Source organism: Lonchura striata, chromosome 5 (genome assembly GCF_050655825.1).
Source record: "Lonchura striata isolate lonStrDom1 chromosome 5, ASM5065582v1, whole genome shotgun sequence".
Taxonomy (NCBI): domain Eukaryota; kingdom Metazoa; phylum Chordata; class Aves; order Passeriformes; family Estrildidae; genus Lonchura; species Lonchura striata.
The window spans coordinates 29,968,789-29,992,968 of record NC_140707.1 but is presented as its reverse complement, the minus strand read 5'-3'; the positions used below and the strand labels follow the sequence as shown (position 1 = coordinate 29,992,968).

Here is a 24,180-nt window from a genome sequence, read left to right as displayed (position 1 = left end):
ACAGGCTAATGTGGCCTGGCCTTTGTGCTTTGTCCAAAGGAGACTCTTGCCAGCTGCTCAGGTGCTTGGTTTCATAATGCCTATTGCATAAAAAGCTGGCCACAATGTCAGCCTTCTTTGTGTTCTTGTGTCTTTTCCACCAGTTGACCAAGCTTTGGCTCCTGTCCACTCTGCAGGCATTACTGGCTCTCCCAAAGACTGAGTTGCAGTGTCCATTATCCTACTAAGAGCTGTGCTTGTGCTTGCCCCCCTTCAGTATATCAATATATTACTGCTCAGTAAAAGATCCCTGTTTCACAAAACCCCTGTGAACAGAAGCCCTCCCCAAGCTGTGAGCCTGGTGGGTTGTTTCTGTTAATAGGATCTTGCTGGCTGCCAGCACAGGCACATGATCGTCTCCTTCTGCCTGAATAAGTCAGTGGAGCTGCAGCAGTTATGGATACATGTGATCTTAATGTGTCACAAACACATGGTAAAAATTCAGCAGCTGAAATGTATTTGCTGATATCTACTGCACAGAGCTACACAGTTAGTTCTCTGAGTGTACAGCCTGGTTTTTGCTTTCTTTTTAATGTAAGCACATTTATTTAATAAAATGTACAAAAGAAAAAAAAGTATTATCTTCAAAATAATCGACATGAAATGGGATGTTGTTTCTTTATTCAACATTTCAGCTGATGGTCAGTCCAGAAAGCTCTCTAAACTGTATTTGTTCCACATTCATTTTATCTGTCTTCTTTTTGTTTTCTTTCACTGTGTCTGCTTTTTTTGTTGGGTGGTTTTGTTTATGTCATGCCACTTGTATGTTCCAGCAGAGAGTACCGGCACTACCTGCAACAAATAGAGATTTCACAATATAAAGTGTGTAGAGGCAGTTCTAGTTGTGTTGTCAATGACAGTGTGTAGTAAAGACACTGGAAATTGTGAGTAGAGACTTAACAGGAAAGAATGGGTCTAAACAATGGATGGATGAATGTACCATGTTAAATGGCATCCCCAGGACCAGCAGGTGGGTTGTTAAAAGGATAATGAGATTATAAAAAATATACATAACATATAATATATAATATATAATATATAATATATAATATATAATATATAATATATAATATATTATATATTATATATTATATATTATATATTATATATTATATATTATATATTATATATTATATATTATATATTATATATTATATATTATATATTATATATTATATATATTAAGCAACAGAAGTGGTATCTGGAGAGGGAATTAATAGCTTGAGTGTAGAACAGCTACAACAGTAAAATGGTTAGTTACCTAGTATAGTTCCTGTAAATATTAAGCATGTTCTCACAGATAACTAAGTGTTAAACTGTGCTGCTATGGATACTTCCTATATTGTGAGCAGATGTCCCCTGGCAGCAAGGGATGCATCTCTAGCTTAGAAGAGGCAGGATAATATTTGCACTGGCACATATCTAATTTTCAAGGGTCCTGTCACCACCATCACAATTCCAGAAGAGTTTGGGACTTCATAGGCCCTGTTCTTATCTAAGAGATTTCCTATCAATGTATTTCTAAATCTGGATTTTTTGCAATTATTTTTTAAAATTACAACTGTCCAGGTGGAGCTACCATTACCCATATATGTTGCTAATGCCAGGGCACTACTATCTCAAGGTAGAAACACTTCATGTCTACAAAGAGGATCTCAAAACACTACTGAACAGCTAGGGGAAATGGGGAGGTTTTGTGGCTTGTGAAACATCACACAATAAGCTGAACCAGAGGCAAAAGACTGAAATCCCAGTCCTTTATCCCTGGAAGTTATGTGCAAATCTGAAGATCTCCACACCATTCCTGTGCCTGTGATTACAAGCAAATCAGAAGCAAAAACCTAGCCTGCTTCAGGTGATTGTAGTATTGTATTGCTGGCAGGGGAACTCTTTTAGGCAATGGACCTAAAGCTTGATGGTGTTTTACTAAATCACTAGGCTAGGGTTTCAAGTGTCAGTGTCTTAACGGTGATGGCTGCTGCCTGTGGCACTTTGAGAGACAGCACTTCTGATGAATTACTCCCTCGAGGAAGCCACCTCCTCAACATAAAGTGATAGGCAAATACAAAATTTACAAATAATCAGCCTGCTCAGTCACTGTCACTCCATCAAAGGATGCTGAGCACGTTTCCTCAGTGTGCAGCCAGAGCTGTGCTCCCTCCAGGAGCTCATGGGCTCAGGTGGGCTCCCTGCACATGCCAAGAGAAGCATTTCTTAGGGCTTGCTGTGACTCAGCAACTCTGCCACACCTTGGAGAGCAAACTTGTCTTCCCAAGACTGGCACAGCCTGCCAAGCCAGCTTGTCCTGTGGCTCTGCAATTGCTAGATGTGACAGCAGAGGAGGGCAGGCAGGACTGTAGCCTTTCAGCAGCATTTCACCATTAGCTGCTGCTGCTTTTACAGAACCATCATTTCAGACCATGACCATGTGAAGTGTATTTCTGCTTCAGCTCTGCCAAGACAACCATAGTCCTGTCCCTACCAACATGTTATCTTCCCTTTGTCCCCACAGGGCAGCTGAGGGATCCTCTGAGAGGTTGTTTATTTCCAGTTTACCCAGCTTGCAGACTTGGGTTTCCCACAGGCACAGGGAAGCACCAGTGCCTGCAAGGCAACCAGGAACACCTGCACACGGGTCTGAAGCTGAACCTCCCCAGTGGTGATATCTGGCTGTTCAATCAACTCGGGCATAAAATGAAATCATAGTGCTCAGAAGAATGAAACTCAACCAGATCAAAAGAGGTTAAACTACCTGTTACATGTAGGAAACAGACACAGAAAAAGAGGGACAATTAGGTGCCTTGCACCAGAGTCCCCATCTCTGTTAACACTGAAAGAGTATTTGTAGAGTAAGGTCAGCCAAGACAGAAACACTTCTGGTTTAAACATAGCCCTTACAAAATCTATTGTTCATCTTACAGTTCAGGAGAGAATAAAGCCTCTTAAAGAATTTTAATGATTTAATGTTTAGCTCAACATCTTATTAAAGTTGCGAAAACTAAGTAGCTTTAAGAAGAGAGAAGGAGCATTTCTGAACAATAACTTCATGGTTATGCTGCTGAGGATGAACATGGATGTTTGACTGCACCAAACCCACAAGTTAATCCATTTAGTTGAAACAAAATGTTCAAGTTCAGTTTTCTAATCTCATTTCAAGCATTGATCCTATTAGCATTTCTAAGGCAAAGCTGCTGGAGAGTAGGGTTGGACCTCCATACCATGCCTGTGGTCCTGCTGGAAAGATGGAGGGAGGTTTTGCCACCAACCCATTTTGTTTTCACTTGAGAGCTTTGGCCATCCCCCTTCCATCTCCATGAGAGACCACATATAAGTATTGGTCATCCTTTTCTCCCACCTGCCCAGCACTAGCAATCAATGGCATATCACCTGGGAGCAAAAAACAGACAGAACCTGTTAACTTTGCTGACCTGCCAGCAAAGTGCACAGTGTGGGCCCAGCATGCAGGTATGGGAGCCTGCTGGGTGGCTGCACAGGAAAGCTGTCCTGACTAATCAACCCCATCCCTCTTGGGATGGATCCTCTCTTTTTCTGAGAGGATGCTGAAGGCTGGCAAGGTGTGCCAGCAGTATGGGCAAAGCACTGATTTCTTCCCATCCATTTCCTAAAAGAGCAGAGGAAACAGTGTTTGGTGAGGGCATGGTCAAAAGACAATTTGACACAATTTGTTAGAAACTCCATAAACCTTATTACATGGGAAAATGGGTGAAGAAATGGAAGCCTAATGATCCTAAACATTAAGTCCTGGTGCTACCACTGTCCCCATATATATGCAGGGTGATTTCCCTTGAGCCTTTTGGTTATTTTGGCCAGGTAAAAGGGTTGAAGGTTATCTCCCATCCAAACATAATGCTTGGGAATCATGGGGAACAGGGGAATACCTGGGTACATCAGTTATTAACATCAGAGTCAAATCACGTTCTAGTAACAAAACAGAGTGTGTACTGTAAGCAGAAGAAATAATGTACAGTTTCCAACAAGCATCTGAGGCTGGAACACAAGTCCATCTATAAAGGTGAGCAAAATTTAATTTAATATGTTAAACAACATACACGTGCAGCACCCAGTGCAGGTACAGAGAAATTGTCTTGGATAAAAGGTGTACAGCATTGCTCATCCTTCTCTGGTCCTAACTGACCTGACAGGAACCTTGCAGCACTTCCCACCCCAGGAGAGCTTGTAATCTGGTGATTATAGATACATTTGGGAGGTGCAGATTGAAATTTCCATGGCAAAGGGAGTTATATCACCATCTCATTAAGACTGTTGTATAAAAGGAGCACCATCTCCATTTCTTTTCCCTCTGGCCATGCTTCAACAGAAAACATACCTAAGGACTCTTGAGCTGTAAAGAGCCCAGTATCCTGGAAGCAGGCCCAGGATTTGGGATGCTGACCAAACTGAACTCTGGGCACTCAGGCCAAATGATACAGAGCTTCTGCACCATGATTCAGATGTCACCTGTCTGACCATCTCAGGGCCCTCCCAGGGATTTTTTGATACCTTAAAGCTTACAGAGCAGCTGAGCAGGAGGATTGCAGGATTGCAATTTTAGACTGCAGTGTCTTAATCCCATTTCAAGCACTTAAATGCTTTTGCTAGAGATACTAATATGACAGAGGAGAAAAGAGAGCAGAAAACTGCTAGACAAGTGCTTGAATACAGATCCCAGGAGAGAGAGTGTTCATTTTTCTTCTGCTTCATTAGATGTGCACTAGGTACTGGTTTTATTATGTAGTTACCTATTAAAAAAATGTCACACTGTTCAGCAACAGTGCTAATTACCAGCATAACCACATGACCACTCTGGTCTAATGATAGTCCTAAACCCGTGTTATCTTTTAATGGCTAAGCTGATTAAACTAGCACAGAGGAAAAACAAGTTAGAGAAATTACCTTCATGGTACTTCTCCTAGGAAAATTAAGGTGCTTTTGAAGCATGCAAAGTGCATATATTGTGTTGTTTCCCAACCAGCCATGATACAGCTGCCTAGTAACTACTGAGTTTCTGTGAAATGGTAGCAGGGAACCAAAAGAGATGATAGAAACAGGCTAGATTACCCAGGCAAACTTGTGAACACAGTCATCTAATCAGGTACATGTCATAAACAGCAGTTGCAGGGTATTCTTGCTTTAAGTTTTTCCTTTCTCTTCTCTTTCTTCCCTTTCAACACCACAAAAAAAGGTATGTCATTTCCCCAAACTGGTCAAGATCAAAACTTGCACATAGTTTAAGTACTGCAGCCTTGAAATGCAGAGCCAAACTCTGTTTTTAACCCATTGCTCCACTGGGTAGGAAGCAACAAAGGAAGATGTTTCCCTGTTTCAGTGCCAGGAAGGACCACTATGATCAGCTGACCCATCTTTTGAGAACTATGATGACTAAATGAGCAAAGAAAAAACAAGGTGGAAAAATAGCCTTCACAGTACTTCAAGGAAAATGAAGATGCTTTCTTTATCTCAGCCCCATTCTCTTCCTATCTATCCTGACCTGTTGCCATCGTGATCTGGAACATGCATGCAAAGATGAGGAGTGCATCTGTCAAAGGGATTAGGCTCCTAAAAAGTCTCAGTGCAATTACCTCTGCAGGTAGTTCCCATCGCTAAGATAGGAAATGCCTTACAGAGAACTCATGACCCGCTTGACAATGCTATTTAAGCCTTTTAAAATTAGGAACATGGCACAGGCACACTAAGGATGCCATATCCAGGCTCAACAGAGCTTGAACTAACCTTAGGATGGCTCAAGAAAGATGCCAGCATGCAAGGGTAGTTCTTCAGCCCCTGCTTGAGAACAAAAATATTCAAACTCAATGAATCTCACCAAGGACTTGACTGTAGCAGATGTGTAACACTCCCAGAGTCTCCCTCCAAGTCTGGATTTTAGATAGCTGATTTAATTCCTTGTGTTTGAGGATTTCATCTGACAGCTTCTTTCCAAAAAGTTATTTCACTGTTGGTGTGAAAGAAATAGGACATCAATGAATAAGAGTTTTTAAGCTATGCTTGGAACATCACGCACCAGAGAGCTCTGAAGAGTGCCTGGTAACTCTGATACCCCAAACAGATAAACCCCACACCCATATGTTTTCTGTAGCATTTCAAGTATTTCAGAAGTTTCTCACCAAGGCACTTAAAAATCTATAAATGTTCAGAAATATTCTGTTTTCTGAACAAATTATACAAAATAGTAAGAGTCCGTTGTTTTTTCCTACCTGAAAGATCTTTTGTGTTATTGTGAGTCCAATATTTATCCTGTGGGGATAATGTGATGTCAGAAGTGATCATTACATGCTAGGGCTGCTTTTATATCTATCAGAATTTGTCCTTTTTTTTTTTTTTAATAAATTAGAGAATATAAATACTGAATGACTCTTCCCTGACCTGACTGGAGAAACCCACCTAATTTCCTGTATCTCATCTCCTTCTCATCCCATCTGTCCTGACCTTCTTGCTCTCATAGCATGGGATTAGGTTCCTGGAAAATGTAGGTGATTGCAATTAACTATTTGTGTAATTTCAACATCTGAGGAAGGCAGTGCCTTGCAGAGACCACCTGACCTGCTTCAGACATGCTATGGAAACTTTTCATGTCCAGAGAGACAAAGGCACACTGAGGGCCACAAGCTCAGAAGTATTTGCAAGTGTCTGTCTTACAAGGACTCACAAAGGCATCAGCTGGGGTTAGTACTCAGCCTCGAGGATATAGGCCTAAATAATATTCATAAAGCTGCTAAGAAAAACCTGGAACCTCTGTCCAAGTCTTGCATATGTATTGTAAATGCAGGTGAACCCAATGGGAAGAAATGATGATGTCTGACTCAATTCAGAAGGCTGAATTATTTATTTATTATAACTATGCTAAAATACATTAATACACTATATAAAAGGAGAATACTAAAACTACATACTACTTTCTCTGACTCTTAACTCCAACACATCTCGTGACCCTCTCTCAAGAGTCCAGACACGGGTGGATTGGATTGGCCATCAGGCTCAAACAATCCTCACCAGAATCCAATCAAGCACTCACTCCAGGTAAACAATTCTCCAAACATATTCCACATAGGAAAAACAAGGAACAGAAATAGAAATTGTTTTCTCTTTCATTTCTCTCTGTGCATCTCTATGAAAAATCCTGAGAGGGAGAGAAATGTTCTTGCCACACACGTGGATAATAAGATAAATTCTGCTTTTATTGGGTGTTTTTCATTCATTTCTTCTCCTTTTCACTAGCCTCTCCTCTTATGTGATTGTATATACGTTTATCTGGGTAAAATATTTTTTTAATTAGTCTCAATTAATAGCTCTGTATGGTGTGTTAGAAAAGCTGTGTGTGTACTAGGAGGATTTCTGTGAGGCTTCTAAGGCTCATTCCTTGCTCTATTACTCGGCTTTGTTTGTGCATTGATGTAGTGTCGATTTTCAATCACCCCCCGAGGCAGAAATAGGTGACCTACTTTTCAGCCCTGGACATCTGCTAATGTAGCCGTCCCTCCCTCTATCCTTTAACCCCTTCTTCCCCCCTTCCCTCTCTGCAGAGCATATGGTGTCTCCCAGCCTTCCAGGGACCTGTGGCTGTCCTGCAGTCGCCTTTAGGACCGTGGGTTCTGCTCTGCAGCAGCAGGCAGATAATCTAGGAGGCAGTGCTGGGGCAGGACTGCATGCACAACATCAAAGAGGGTTGCGCTTCTGCCTCTGTGCTACAATGTCAACTCAATAGCATCCCAAAAGCCATCCAGGCCCAGGTACCAGCAGAAAAGTCCCAGGACACCTCACCTTCTCACAGGCACCCAACCACTTCAGGGCTGACCAAGAGTTAAAGCATGTTATATGGTGTTTCCACTGGGAATTTTCCCTTTCACAGAGGCAGTGGTTCCTCCCAGGGGCCTCCTCTGTTATCACGGCTTTTCTGAAGCAGATATTGGGCGTTGCCTTGTAATCTGCTTCAACAGCAGTTTTGCTGTCCTGGCTAGACCCTTCCTTACCCTGGGTGAGGAACTTTCAGCTGGAGGCAGCAGGGGTGTTTGCTTGCACTGTGGCGTTTTTAGGCACTGCCAATTGCGAGCTTTGCCTCCGGATGGAAGGCAGTAATCTGCAAGGTTGTCAAGGCTCTGGCCTTGCTGGCCCAAGGCATTTGCAGATTTGCAGATCAATAGTGACAAAGGATGTGGAAAAGACTGTGCTACTTAATGCCTTCTTTGCCTCAGTGTTTAATAACAAAATCAGTTGTTCTCCAGGTACCCAGCTCTCTGAGCTGGAAGGCAGAGATGGGGAGCAGAACAAAGCCCTCATAATTCGGGAGATCAGTGACCTGCTACACATCTAGACATACACAAGGCTATAGGCCCTGATAGGATCCACCCAGGGGCAATGAGGCAGCTGCTGGAAGAGTTTCCCAAGCCACTTCCAAAGATCTGCCAGCTGTCCTGGTGAACCAGGGGGCTCCCAGATGACCAAAGTCAGCAATTATAATGTCCATTTACAGAAAGGTGGGAAGGAGGATTTGGGGAAGGACAGACATGTCAGCCTGACCTTGGTGCCAGGGAAGTCATGGAGCAGATTGTCCTGAGTGCCAGCATGTGGCACACACAGGAGAACCAGGGGATCAGGCCCAGCCAGGATGGGTTTGTGAAACTCATCTGCTGCTTGATCAAACTGATCTCCTTCTATGACTAGGTGACCCACTCGGTGGATGAGGGAAGAGCTGTGGATGTTGTCTGCCTGGAGTTTAATAAAGCCTTTGACAGCATTTCCCACAGCATTGCCTGAACAAACTGGCTGCTCGTGGCTTGATTGTGTGCACTCTTTGCTCAGTAGAAATTTTGCAGGATGGCTGGGCCCAGAGATGGCTGTGACCAAAGTTAAATCCAGATGGTGACCGTTCAGAGGGGGTGTTCCCCAAGGCTCAGTGTTGGGGCCAATTCTGTTTAATATCTTTAACAACGATCAGGATTAGGGGATCAAGTACCCCCAGTCAGTCCACAGATGACATCAGGCTGCATGGGAGCATTGACCTCCTAGAGGGTAGGAAGGCTCTGCAGAGGAATCTGGACAGGCTGGATTGATGGGACAAAGCCAACTGCATGATGTTCAAGCTGAAATGCCAGGCCCAGCCCTTGGGTGACAAAACAGTCACGTAATGCTACAGGCTGGGGGGAAAGTGGCTGAAAAACTGTCGGGTAGAAAAGTACCTGGGAGTGCTGGCTGATGGTGGCTGAATATGAACCAGCAGTGCCCAGATGGCCAAGAAGGCCAATGGCATCCCGGCCATCAGAAATAATGTGGCTAGCAGGACCAGGGAAAGGATCTGTACTCAGCACCAATGAGGTCACACTATGAATCCTGAGTTCAGTTTTGGGCCACTTACTCCAAGAAAGACATTGACGTGCTGGAGTGAGTCCAAAGAAGACCAACAGAGCTGGAATACAAGTCTTCTGAGGAGCAACTGATGGGGATGGGGATGATCAGCCTGGAGAAAAGGAGGCTCAGGGGGATCTTATCAGTTTAGTGAGGTTGTCACAAGGTGGGAGTTGATATCTTCTCCCAAGCAGCAAGTGACAGGACGAGAGGAAACTGCTTCAAGCTGCAATAGGGAAAGTTTAGACAATGTTGGGGAAAATGTCTTCACTGAAAGAGTTGTCAGGCATTGGAACACGCTGCCCAGGTGAGTGCTGGAGTCACCATCCCTGGAAGTGGTCGGAAAGCATGTGGATGCAGCAATTTGGGATAAGGTTTAGTGGTGAACACAGTAGTTCTATGCTAATGGTTAAAGTCTATTACTTGTAGGGCATTTCCAACCTTAATGATTCTATGATTCCAAGAATGCAGTGGTGCCAGGTGATTTTTGTATAGTGGCCAAGGTCAGACTCTAACCTGTGGCACCCAGGACTTTCGACTGGTTTTGCAATGCAAATGCATTTCCAGTTTGGTTAGTTTATGCACTGGCTTTATTGACTATACATGTCTCCCTTCTTGCAAACAGCAGATGGCATGTTTTGATCAAGAATATAATTTCTCTGTCAGCCTCTGGCAGGGCAGGGGAAGATGCACAGTTATTGGGGAAAAAAAAATAATGCAGTGGAGATGCCCTGTCAGTAATTTTTCATCTTAACTTCAAGCTAGCACAAAAAAGATCCATTCTCCTGGGGCAGTCCTACAGGAAGGGAAGTGTAGTGTTTCCCCTTGCAGCAGCTCAGATGAAGGTGCTCAGGCACCTCAGCCTGTGGGAGGGACTGAGAATATAATATGCCCCTGCTGACACACTGCTGCTGCATTTTAGACATTTGGTGAAGTTCAGTGGGGAAAGCCCACACAATGTACAGAAGGAATTTACAGCCAGGGCTAGGAGTAGACACTGAGTTCTAAATACTTCCATGTTCTCATTTAGGTCATCAGTTGCTGCACTCCCATATGCCTCATGTACAGGGTGTGAGTTCACAGAGATTTCAAACTTCTGATTTCCCATGCAAGGAGGAGGAGGGTGTCTTCAGGCATTTCATCAATTACTATGAGAAAGGCCACCCAAAGTAAATCTCTGCCCTCTGGACAGGAAAAGCAAAGCAGTGCTAGAAGTTTGATTTCATTCTTGTTGAATTAAACTCTGGACTTCTGCAACTGATAAACAGCACATTTTGGAGCAGGATTTGCTTGGACACATTATTTGCAAGCACCCAGCCTTGAGTCTGGCTCTTTTCAGCTCTGCCAGCTCCTGCAGCAGCCTTGGGACCCTATAGGATCATACTTGTGTCCCTGGGGTTTGATCTGCCCCATGAACGAAGCCTTCACAAAGGACAGGATGCTCAGCACAGCCATTTAAGTCTGTGGCATGGAGCAAAGCTCAAAGGGACAATACAGAAGTGATGAACAGGGGAATAAATGTACATTTTCTACATGGGAGTCTGGCTTGACTTGGGATATATACAGGGATTGATTTCAATTCAACAGTCAAGGATAGTTAGTTAATTCCTCAAGATTCCCAAGCACTCATATCTAAACATATGTAGAAGTGATAAATATATATCTAGAGAGATATAACACACATAGCAATTTTATATACATAACCTCCAAAAAGGGACAGTACAGAAGTGAGGGACAGGGAAGTAAATATGTGTATATATGTGTATAGACAAATAACTCTTTTCAACAGCACCAAAAGGATCAGTTGTCAGAACTTTTTAACACCAAGCAGAGATGCATCATTGCTGGGTGTCTTTCCTTTCAGAAGTAAACAGCAAAACACTGTCTCTTCCAGCCAAAGGACCAGGATGTGTGTGCGCAGGTTGGGCACTGGAATATTTCTTATTAAGACAAAGACAAACAGAAGTCTACATGAGAGAAATTATTTCCACCTACCGTCAAACAACACTCAGTCAGCAAACAGAAGCAGCTCCAAAAGTCTGCATTTACTCCATGGTAGGCAAGAAGAAAAGAGAAAATTACAGATATGCTGATGATTTCCCTTTACTGCTCTGCTTTTTCCTGGTGATGCTAAATCCTCCCTACACCCTTGACAAATGCAGGTGTCTCTGCAAACAAGTGCTGTTTTCTTGGACATTATTTTCTTTTTTTTTTTTCCCGCCCCCAAAAGATCATTTGTTCCCTTTTGGCATTTGCCTCTCCCAGATGCTCATCTCAGGATTTCCATACCTTCCATATTTCCCTCCAAAGAAGAAAATGAGGAGATAGATAAATAGATTAACTTGTTTTGAAAACCTGCATAAGCCTCATGATATTAGTGCTGAAATCAGGCACCAAACAAACTGTTGCCTAGCAGAGATGCTATTTCCACTGGCAAAATGGGGGTTTACTATTACAGATTTTCTAGGGCTGTGAAAAATTTAGCAGCAGCCACAAAATATTGCCATGTAAGTATTTCCATAGTAGGGTTTTATTATACGACAAAAATCTCACTCCCAGGAAAGCTACACCCACCATCAGTGTTTACTCTGTGAAATCGAAGGCAGGGGTGGAGATAGGATGGGTGATTCCCCCTTCAAAAGGGAAACTGGAGCTGTGTTTACTTTGGGAAATGAAGTCTGGTGAGCAACTCTTCAGAGCAGATGACTGTGCCACCTTGTGGCTTTGCTTAGTACTAAGCTCTGAAGTATTTATGTATATTTTAACATGGATGTCTCCCCATAAATGTCAGATGTGGCCAGGAGGACTAGGACAGTGATTGCCCCCCTGTATTGGGCACTGGGGAAGCTGCATGTAATTTAACAGGTTCCAAAATCCAGAAGTGGTTAAAAATGTGAGGGTAGAACATGCCACTCCTACTTAAATAAATAAATAAATAAATTTGAAAACACTAACCCAATTTCAAAATATACTGTAATTTAAAGTGTCTTAAACAACCTCAAATGACACACAACATATGAAGTGAAAATTCCTTTTAAAATGACTGTCATTTATTTTTTTTCTCTAGCCAGAGAAATAGGAAGAAAAATATTCTATTCCTTTGACATCTGCCCTCTCCCTTTTTTTTTTTTTTTTCTTTTTTTGTGCGCAAGCTGAAAAGGCCATTCTGTGCTTCTTCAGGTCTTTCTTCCCCAACCTTAAATGCACTCATGGCAATGAAATCCAATCTTCTGTTGTAAGACTGGGAAAATTTTGTCCCTACACCTGCTACTGCCTTTACTAGGCCTAACCCCTGAGAAGTACTTCTGGAACAAGACTGAAGATGGAATTCTAAAAGTTTCCTTGTTGGCTGCATCTCTAAAAATCCAGCAGGATCTTGAAATAAACTAGACTCTTCAAGTGCTCAATTCACAAAAACCTACCCTCACTTCTAGGTAGAAACAAGATAACAACTTATAAAATGAGACAAAACACAGTATCTCTCACAAGGCCCAGGACAGGAGGCACATATTACTCAATCTCATTCCTGATTTATCAGGTCTGGTCCTCCAAGCAATTTTACAAGTAAAGACAAGTGGGTTCCTTCAATTCAGCTTTCAATTGAAGTGTGCTACTTCATCCTCTACAGATACAGCAGTCAGCTTTCTACATTTTAGATTCTTAAACTTGGAACTTCCCTGAACCCCCTTTAATTTTTCCTAAGTTTGCTCACACACAGTGTTCATCCCGCAGGTAACACTGTTCTCCAGGAACTCGGTGTAACAAACAGGTCCCCTAATTTTATTTGGATACAGCAGCCAAAACTGCAGAGGGAAAGGGTAAGAATGAGGACTAAAATCCATGAAATACTCACATATCTGCCAAGCCTGTAAGGGTGAAGCTTAATATTCAGTTTGAGAAATGTAAAACACCTGGGCTTCAGTTTATTGGTGGCTCCTGTAGCATATCAGGCACTAACAAGAAGGAATGGGAACCGAATGGGAAGGGAGTCTTTTCCCCTCACTTCTGAGAAGAAAGGATTTCTTTTCCAGTCAGGGAAAAGTGTGGCAGGCAGAGGGAAGCCTTCCACCATTGGGTTTCAACATCTTGGGCTTGGCGAGCATTGTGCAAGTAAATCACCCCCTCTTTGCCCACATTTTTACACTTTTGTTACACTGTTTTTACACTGTTGGTGGTGGGGGCACTGAATTGGAAAGTACCATTCTTAAACCACGACAGCACCGACAGCACCTCAGCTCATGAGCTCCCTGCTACCTGAGCATTTCTGTCTAGTCTGGATCCAGGGAATCCAGCTCCTGAACACCTGCCACTCTGTTGGTCCCAGCACCTGGGCTTTTGGTACAACCACCTACAACAGGAAAGAGAAGCTAAGGATATCAACCCTTCCAAACGCTGCAGGCTATGTATAGCATTGGAATTGACAAACCTTTGAAGCCTGATGCCCAAATTCTATTCTCATTTTTGACTGCCTATTTACAATGACTACAGTAAAATGAGCATAAGCACTAAATCTGTATCCTTACAACCTAGAAGGAATTCAGATAGCTATGAGAGAAATTGTCTAAGAATTAAATACTAATTAATCCTGTAACAATAGCCTGGTAAGCCAAATTAAAATACAATGGAAAGTATTGTCCCTGTTCTCATGAGTCTTTCTTATACCCTTCTAGGCCATGCAAAGTTCAGTAACAAACATCGTTCCCCATGTAATAGATTGTCAAAGCTGTTGCTAGACCTTAAATCAGATTTATTGCCAAAGTAGCTTTGCCTTTGGGAAACTGTAACAGAAGGCATTAACCCCAATTAGGGCAAGCATAGATCCTGTCTTTACTGTCTGTCCAGAATATATGTAAACTGTTGACATTTTTCTATTCCAAAAGCCACTACAGCTTCAAGCCTATTTACTATTCATGTTAATTACAGACAAGAGATTAGTCTCTAATTGCAAGAGGAAATTCAAGACCTTATCCTGCCCTTACCATCCCTCTTCCAGCTGTTGTGTTCTGTGAAGAATCCATCAAAACCCAAAGCGGCCAGACCCAGGTAAATTGCTTGTCCTAATCTTCACTGCAGCTGTGATCTTAGCCAGCTGATCTGGCAATACCCCTTGCCTTTACGATCCTCACTTCATTTCTTCAATATACCCAGAGTCCAGCAATTAGCCTGGCTCATCAGGCCTCCATTTCTCAGATGCTACCTTTGTCTCCAGCCTTAATTATAGACAAGTGCCTTTTTGTGATGCCTTAAACCACAACAGTATTGGCTCCTCTGCATACCAACCCTCTTTCTACCTGTGCTTTCTGAGCACAGCAAGCACCTGCCCCATCAGTGGAAGGCTGTGTGCAGCTCTGTGCTGTCAGCAGGGGTGTGGGCAGCCTGCTGCAGTGCTGCTCCTGCAGAAACCACACAGCATGCACTGCCTTCCCTCCACCCTGCTCTCCACAGCACCACCCATGGCCTCAAAGGCTCCCCCACCATTCCCTAGCCAGTCACTCGAAGGACAACCTGCGTTAAACCCCTCAGAGCACAGGTGGGAGAAAAACAACCAAATCTGTCCTAAAAAGCATTAGTTTCACATGAACTCCTCCTCATAAGCGTACAGGGCTTTTTGGCAGGGTGTGGGCACAGTTAACTCAGTGTGCTGGGTGTGCCTGGCATGGAGCTCATGTCCCCAGGTCAGCTCTCATGGTGCTGTGCTTTGCAGTGTTGGTAACACCCCAAGTGGTGATTTGGCTGCTCCTGAGCAGTGCTCCCACAGCACCAGTGCTATCTCTCCAGCAGTAACCCCTCACCAGTAAGTTGGGGGTGGGCAGGATCTTGGGAGGGGACATCTCCCACACTGACCAAAGGGATATATTCCATGTGACACGATGTCTGCTCAGCAATAAAAGCTAGGAGAAAGGAGGAGAAAGGAAGGGCATTAGTTATTTATGATGTTTGTCTTGTGGAGCAACCACCATGTGTATGGAAGCTTTGAGGCTGGCATGAAGCATGGAATGAAATCCATGGAGCTGAATTGTTTAGGACCAGGCTGTTCTTGAGGGCAGCTGTGAGCCACCCATGCCATGGCAGAATGCATTTTGACCACTTGAACCACTTCCTAGCACACCCACAGTTATTCACTTCAACCCTCAGTGATGCTGCACAAAATCAGCCAAACACTTTGCTCTGCCCCGCCACAGACAGTAACAGCTGGGGCAATTTTGTAAAAGATCAGCACCAGTGGATTTGGAATTATGCACCCTTCCCTGTGACCACAGGTTCAGCCCTGGGAATGTATTCAGACAAATGATGTACCAGAGCTCAAGAAATCTGTAAGCTGTGGGAATGTAAGGCTACAAAGATCTATCCAGACAGGTGAGCAAGCTTTTCTGGAGCAAAAAGAAAATACTGTGTCCTCTGGTTTCAAGAAACGTCTGGAATTAAGGCACTGGAGATTCAGAATTGTAGGTATGCTGTGCAGAAATCTGTATTATTGTGTGTATCTGACACCTCCCTGCAAACAGCCAGTGTCAGACAGGGTCCACTCCAAAAGGAGCTTGTGCATCTTACAGGAGAGAAAGACTAGCTACAGCCAGGAGTTCCAGAAAGAAGAGTAGGGGTGTTACGCTTCATGCCATATGAAATCCTAAAAATCTTTCTGTACTTCTGGATGATTTGGTTCAACTTTTCTAACACAATAGGATGATGGAAGGCCTGTTCCAGGCTGAGCAGAGCACCAGAAGTTGACAAATCCATCCTAACCAGTGATGATATAAATCACTAGGTGTAGGCAGTCATCATATGGCTGCTCCAGGCTCCATTTATATTAAGCATTATTAGCAAGGATAATGTAACTAAGAGGAAAAATCCTTTGACATTTTCTGGTTCATTATAATGCAAAGTCTAGACAAACTTTGTAGGAAACAAGCAGGTCTCTGAAAGTGTATGTTCTATTTTTTCTCTAGCCTGGAAAAATCAGAAGAAACAGAACTGAATTTCACCACGACTGCTGATGACTGCTCAGGAACACTTCAGTCTGAGTCCCATCTAACCAGCATACAGGAGAAAGGGTATCTCCACTAAAAGTTATTTTGACTTCTAGGTTAAATCTCACAAATCTGAGACCACCAATATTGACTCTACAACTCAGGACAAAACTAGACTCAATTGAGCTAGTTTTCAAGTATGTTCACCATAAAAAATAATAGAAGTAATTATTTTAAAAGTTTACTTTGACATCCTATAGCATCCGTTTAAAAGATGTAATACAATTAAAAAAGAAATACAGATCAGATCTGGCCTAGTCAGAACAATTGAGATTGTTCCTATATGGTGTAACAATTTTTGTACGGTCATGATGCTGACAAACTTGTGGTAAGTTCTGTAGCTAACAACTCTAATTCTAAAAGGTGATTTACTTTCCAGCTCTCACTGTTGTTGTACATTTTGAAATTAAAACCAAGAAGACAGCACTATCGTTATCTTAAATAGTCTCTAAAACAGTTGTAATACTGGCTGGTGTCTCTTGCAGGTGATGAAACAGCTTTGCTCATAAAATGGCTGCTAAGCATTTCTTTTTAAAGCATTTATTATAAAACAAAATCCACATAATCTATAGTACAAAAGCAGAGTCTGTTATCTGTACAAATATTTATACAAAATACCAGTTACTTCAAACAAGCCTTTGGTTTTGTTAACAGAAAGAAACATTGCAGTTTCATGACCAGAAAATTGTTAACGAACAATGGTCTGAAGTGATGACAGCCTCAAAGATTTTTTTACAACAGTATTACCAAGTCATTAGTGTGTTAGAAGGCTGTGCTTGGAAAAATAATTGATACAGACTTTCTGTAACACAATAAAGATTTTATGACGCTAATGAAAATTGTGACATGCTGAAAACAGCATTAATTTAATCCCCAAACATGTAAATGCTACGTATTTTTTGACAGATATTGGGATGTCTGTTGAAATAGATATGACTATATAAATCAAAGTTAACTTGAAAGAATGCATTTGAGAGGAACTCCAATATATTACAAATTCAAAACATGCATGCTCTAAAAAAACCTCCAAAATGGTAAGCTTTCAATTAGTTCCGCAACTTCTGGCTGTATGTATTTTAACTGAAGGGAACCCTAACGATAATACAAAGCTTTGTTAAAACCAGCGGAGTACAATGAACATTTCTTTCCCCCAGTTTATATGTTAATCTGTTTAAAATACACAAGGCACTGAAGTATTGGGTTTGGTTGTCTTTTGAGGTGAAAAATGCTACAAAACGATACACGTATAAAGCTGTAATTATTAGGCTGTTTGCAGAATACACAATTTAATATAAATATAAAAAGATTATGTGTGGGTTATATAAAAATCCTTGGTACTCTTTGTATATTCCTGTACATTTACAATAGCAGCAATTGCGATACAAGTAGGTGAGTAGGGAAGCAGTCTGGGTTAGAGTTGTGTTTATGGTACCCCCAACTTTCACACAGCTGTCCTCCCGCTTTCAACACTTTGTTTTACCTCCGCAGGCTGATGAAGTGCATGTACAGCTATTTACAGGCTGCGGGATCTCTGCACAAATCAAACGGGAACGTGGCTCCCTTTGCCAAGCAGGCAGCCCAGGAACCCAGAGCGGCCTCCTTATTTACAGGCAGGTGCATCAGCGGGAGCGCTCGCTTTTCAGACGCTTTTCAGACGTGTCAACGGTGCTGAATTAGTCTGTCACTGGAGCTGTCAAACTTGCTTTTCTCCTCTGACAAGTCCTTCTAAGCACAATCTCTGCATGTGTTTTGTCGATATAAACCCACCCGTTTAGGAATTGTCATTATAATCTTCTATCTGCCAGGATTCTGTGTTGGCTGGTGAGACCTAGCCCGGAGGTGGGCTGCAACAAGGGCTGTGGTTCATGCTGGGAACAGCCAGGATGTTGCAGCTTGTCACAGGTGTTTGGGAGCACTGTCAGCACGTCAGGACATGGCATTTTGAAGGATTTTGTTGTGGAATGCAGAAGACATATCAAACTGGTTTCCATCATTCCTATGAGCAGGCTTAACATGGATTTAAAACAAATTTTTCCTTTTTTTTTTTTTTTCCTCCTTACAGGGAGTATGAGTCTATGTGAAAAAGTCCACAGCATAGCTGGCCAACCTCAAAATGAAAGAAAATCACCCTTTAGAAAATCTAAAGTTTTCAGGAAGAAGAGGTAGAAGACCTAACAGGACTGAAAAGATCTATGCCTATTAAATATTTCTTTTAATGTGTAGTAAATACCTCAAGCTGTTTAGCTAAACTTACAACTTCTGTGGAAAGGCAGTTTTATTTACAGCAATGAACAGAAAATGTTGCAGTACCTAAGGGAACAGCAGCAGAAACAGCAGACACATCTCAGAGTGTAGGGTTCAGCCTTCCTTGAATCTCTTATTGACAAGGCAAATTTACAAGAAGGATTCTACTTATAATTCATAACTGAGTCTCAACACATAACAACCACCAAATGACTGAGCTTTACACAATTATCTTTGTGGCTTGTCTAAGGCTCTGTCCAAGCATGGACCTTTATAAAATATTCTTCAGCACTGTAACAGCAAATATACTGCTTCCAATTCAGGGCTCTGTGCCAGCATGGAGTGCATGTTATTAATTATTTGGAACATGCTTGCCTTCTGTTTTCATTTCCGGACATTAATGGATATAATTTGTAGTACAATTGTAAGCAGTTACTCATTTGGACTGACTCAGCATAAACCCCAACAAAATTACAGAAGAGATCTGCTTCCAAAAATTCTTGAGGCCAACAGGACACACAACTTTTGTGATGTTTAACTGAGCACACTTGTGAATTAGCACAACATGCTGGAGAGGCTCTGAGGAAGGGCAGCACGAGAGCCCTCCCCAGCAAAGGGATCTGACCCTGCAGGCCACAGAGGAGTGACATCAGCACCAGCTCTTACTTAAATGCTCCTCCTTCCAAATCCTTTTCCACTGCTGTGCACAGAGCATCAGAATGTCAAAAGTTCCAGAACCCAAAAGCACCAGTTGGCATAAAAACGGTGAGAACACCCTGAGCCCTGGACCTTGCACATAATGTTTTAGATACCAGGTGGAAAACAGATCTAGGGTAAACAAGCCTGGAGATTTCCAAAATGCCCATCCTAGGTCTATAAAACAGGTATTGAGGCAACAGACCATTTTGTTGTTACTTTGAAAAGAATCAGAACTTGTAGATTCTGATTAGTGCCTGTACTTTTGCAAAGCACAGAAATTAAGGCTTATTACTGAAAATCAATACCATTATTCCAAAAGAATTTTGTTTCCCACTCATTTCTGCCTTCCTCTTTAGAATATGTTGATAATGGCATAATCACATTTTTAGACACAGAGCATTTTTTACTATAACACTATCCTGAAGAAATCATTATTTGTCATACATACAGTGCTCTCTTAGTGATCTGTCCAGACAAAATAAATCTGAGTAAGAAATCTAAGTAAGGCAGCTGGGATAGAGCTCATAAAGTTTCCTCAGCCTCAACTGGAACAAATTCACTACCCCTATTTATTAAAATTTAAAGATGCAGTGGCTATAGTCTAGTCTAGCTCAAGTCAAGTTATAATTTGCACAAACTGTTCCTTGAAATGAAGGAATCCTTGGCTATCAATGATTACTTGTCCATTTACCTTACAGCCTCACACTGCTGCTCCACCTGCCCTGCAGGACAGGTAAGCTGCTCTCTGCTGGGCCATCTGTCCTTTAAATCGAACACAGAATCAGCCATATCATTTGCCCATTACTGGCTGCTCTCCAGACACCATTCCTTGTTACACCCTGAGTTGTTTCAAGTGCTAATATGCAGTCACAATGGGCTTGGACAATAGTGGTTGAAAACACTGATTCAAGTACTCACTAGCTCACACAGGTAGCTGAATCACATGTATCCCTCTGCAGATTATTAGGGTAGAAGTCCTAAAATGACTCAGTCAGCTTTCTCACAGAAAGCTTCCGAGTTATAAAACCATGCTTAAGCCTCACCAAAACGCAACTTTCCCTCACACATTTCCTATTCATCCCTGAACTACCAGAATTTCTCATATGCACTAATTCCTTGCAAGTCCTTCTCTGATCCTTATCCAGAAGAAAATAGCACCTATTTTTTATATTTTAGCCTGAAAATTCACAGGATGGAAACCACTAAGAACACAGTGTGGATATTCTGGAAAGAAGTAATTTCTGTTGCTCAGATTTCTTCCTGGACTTTTCTAACACCGGGGGTAAAGTAATCCTTTTAAAGTATACTGTCTACAACAATAAAAAATAATATTTAGCATTTAAATGTTAAGATGCTAAATTTGTATACAGTCTTTTTTTTGGAAAAGGCTTTTAATGTCAGTAATATGGAGCGGTGTGGGGCTTTGATTTTCACCACCAAACTTCAAGTGCCTCAGAGAAGGCAATTCCTCAGCAAACATCAACAGCAAGAGTCTATAATGTTCAACCGAAATAAAAATGTACATTTAATTCACCCAATTCAACAAATGCTTCCTTCCTTTTTAAAACTTAAGCTCCAAAAGAATGTGACTCTTAAGATAGTTCAATTCTCAGTAAAAATGCCAATTTTCTTGGACTCAATTCCAATGTTTCTAATAGGATACAAATCTTCAGATGGAATGGTCAGGATTCTTATAGTAATGGCTCTTAAAAAAGATCAGTGGTTTAATGAAAAAAAATTAAGTAATTATTCATCCAGTGTCATCACAGAAATACAGGAAAATTGATGTGATATATCTCTAAGCTAGAACTGTGACATGAAACAACTAATGAATTCATTATAAATAGTGAATAGTTATCAAGCAGAAAATTATGTATGATATGAAATTGGACTACCAACTGCTGTAATGCAGAACAAATACTCTTTCATGCAATTCATGTGGCACATAAAATATCCTGTGGATGTATATTCTAATTTAGTTAATCGAAACACGATCACATGAGAATTGCTTTTTTTCACCAAACCATCAGTTCAGAGACTGGCTAAGTCACTCCAAGAGTAACAAGCTGTGACCTTGCCCATGCCAGCATAATACAAAATTGCTAATGTTGACAGAAGAAGAGGAAAGAACCCATTCTTCAACTCAATTTCTGTACTCTTCTCTAAGAAAAATCATCCTCTTTGTGCTTAATTTCTCATGTAAAAATATAGACATGAAGGTAGTAAAAGCTACTTTAGGAGTTTTAGTAACATGTCAGTGACATCACAAATGCTATCATTGAACTATGCAGACAGGAAGAACAGATCTGAAAACACAAAGTGGATCAGAACACTGTGGTCCCAGCCCTTCCACCACCACAAGAAAGACCTCTCTCCTGGAGTTGTAGGCTTTTCTCTGATGTGCTCTCAAATAACTTGCTTAAAAGACCCAAAGTCAAGAACAATTTTAGTTCAAACAAGAAAAAAAAGTTCATTGTTGCCATCAATATTAAAGCAGTTGAAGGCCCAACACATCTGTTACTGAGCAGCTGTAGAAACAGGTGCAAGTTTGCATATTCAGAACTTCCCTCAGATGTCCCAAGCAGGCACTCACATTATCATCACCAGTGCTGAATTTATAAAGTGCCATACAATACCCAATCCCTTTTGCTACAAAGAAAGAGCAATTAAAGCAAAAATTTGTCTTCTGAATTTGAAAGGGGTTGATTCTAGCTCCCCCATTCCCTAATTTTTTTTTTTTAGTAGGAATGGGAACAAGCACTTTGTTGATCTTGATGTCCTGAGGTTACAGCAGTTTGTACAAGTTAATCATTTTCATATCAACATGAATAGAAAAAAAGTATTTGTCTTTTCTCCCTCATCTGTACTTCTTTTCTACCTATTTCTCAATCTGAATCAAGTGACAAATTTTTATGATATGTCTAAACTAATTTTTGATTTGATCTATGTGGATACCATTTTTCTACAAACACCAGTTAAAACCCAACTTTCCTCATTTGAATACAAGTGACCATTTTGTTCCACTTTGGAAAATGAATATTAAGAGATGAAGCAATTCTCTGATCAAGTCAACATGGGTGAACACTTCAGAAACCTGGTACAGTGATTACAGGACTTTTGAGAAAAAGAAAACTAGCACTGTGTTTTAAGAAGCAGCTGACTATTATATTACTGCTTCTTCCCAGACACTCACTAAAGCTTCACAAGGAAGATGAATGATCATGGTTGCATCACTATCAAAATGGTGAGTCTGACCCAATCTGCAGTTTGTTGGGCATTTATCTTAGCTTAAATACCACTTCAGACTTGACCCTTGCTGTCATGCAAGGTCAGTACAACTGCAGTCCAACTGCTTCTGCTACCATTCACCCAGTCAGGTGGGAAACTGGCTGGGCCTAAACCAAGTTTTTTAGAACTGATCTTATTTGGCCTGAATCAGTTACAGAATTGGCCATGTGCAGAGTGCCACTGCCATGAGGTAGGACATGATGCCTGTGGGTTTAGTTAACCTGGAAGGTTTGGCCAAGAGAAGTGTTCTTTCAGTTCAATGCTAAGCAGATGGAGAGGGAGGTTTGAAATTCAGGTCTTGGCACTCAAGTTCTGCTGGGAAGCATTCAGCTCACTTGCAAACAGGAGCATCTAAAGGTTGTGATCATGTATGTTTACTTCCAGTGGTGGGGCAGGGATGATACTGACCATTGTATTTAAAATGGTGTTGTTTTTTTTTTCTCTAGGAATAAGCCTGCATCTTTCTTTAGATGACCCCCCCCTCCCACAAGCCACTTCATTTTCTTGTCTCATTAATAAAAAGAACCACATACACTTTTTGCATGTAAAAAGGTGACTTAAAAATGTAGAAAGTTTCAACAATCCCTCCCCAAATCCATTAGAGACTGAGTCACTTACATGACTTCAAAAAGGCAAATATGGCACAAAAGAATGGAAATTAAGTTAAAAAAATCAATTTTATAAATATTCTTCCTCTGTACAATTTTTCACAGCCCCACCTCTCCCACCCATTTTTATTCACATTTAGTTTTGTTTAATTCCCACCCAGATTTATTTTTAAATCATAAAATATATATTTTTAAATCTGTTCATATTTTAAAATATTTACAGGAAAAGTTCCTTCTGTTGAGGTCATGAAGAGTCTGTACAAGGAGAGGGTGGAGGGGGGTAGAGGTGAAAATAGCTTCGTTCCGTGGCAGGAGATGGAGGGCAGCTTTCTTCTGCCGACATGTACTGACTGCGAGGTGTGGGTGGAGGGGGATAAGGGTCTGAGTCTGAATTTAAATCTATATAGTATTTGTTGGCCTTCCATCGACTCGTGGTATAGTCACTGTCACAGACATCTGTGCTGCATGGGGTTGTGGGTGGAGCTATCCCTCGTATAAGGTATGGCCTGCACAAAACCAAAAAAGAACAAAGCACATGCATTAGTTGCAACCTGGGGAGAAAAGAAGGAAAAAATAAAGAGATTGAACAGCTCAGTGTGCTCAGTCAAGATGCCTGCTCATTAATATGTGAGCCTTAATACACGCTCTCAGAGAAATCCAACAAGAAGTACCTGAACTGTGTCAATTTTGAACGGCACAACTACCCTCAGCCAGCAGCACATTGTTACAGCCCCTAACCTAACAGAGGAGATCACTATGACCATTTATCCCAGTCCCTAACAAACAGGCTTACTCATGAAAGAGTTTTAAGATGGAAAGAGCAGAAAACACCAACCTTTATACAGGATGCTCAGGGACTATTACATAGCAATATAATGTACATAATTTGAATGGTC

At 41.6% G+C, this 24,180-nt stretch overlaps 1 protein-coding gene and 1 long non-coding RNA gene across 2 annotated transcripts in view; one reads left to right on the top strand and one right to left on the bottom strand.

Annotated features, from left to right (window-relative positions):
- The first annotated feature begins 139 nt into the window (after nucleotides 1–139).
- Nucleotides 140–19,505, top strand: LOC146767318 (uncharacterized). The gene is made up of 2 exons (XR_014956002.1): nucleotides 140–14,460; nucleotides 16,365–19,505. It is a non-coding gene; the product is annotated as an uncharacterized LOC146767318 (long non-coding RNA).
- LRP5 (LDL receptor related protein 5) overlaps nucleotides 16,970–24,180 on the bottom strand; it is a 132,514-nt gene continuing 125,303 nt past the window's right edge. Inside the window, exon 23 of the mRNA XM_021555189.3 lies at nucleotides 16,970–23,790. Within this exon, the coding sequence (XP_021410864.1) occupies nucleotides 23,529–23,790 (262 nt within the window). The 3' untranslated portion in view covers nucleotides 16,970–23,528. The remainder of the gene's footprint in view (nucleotides 23,791–24,180) is intronic.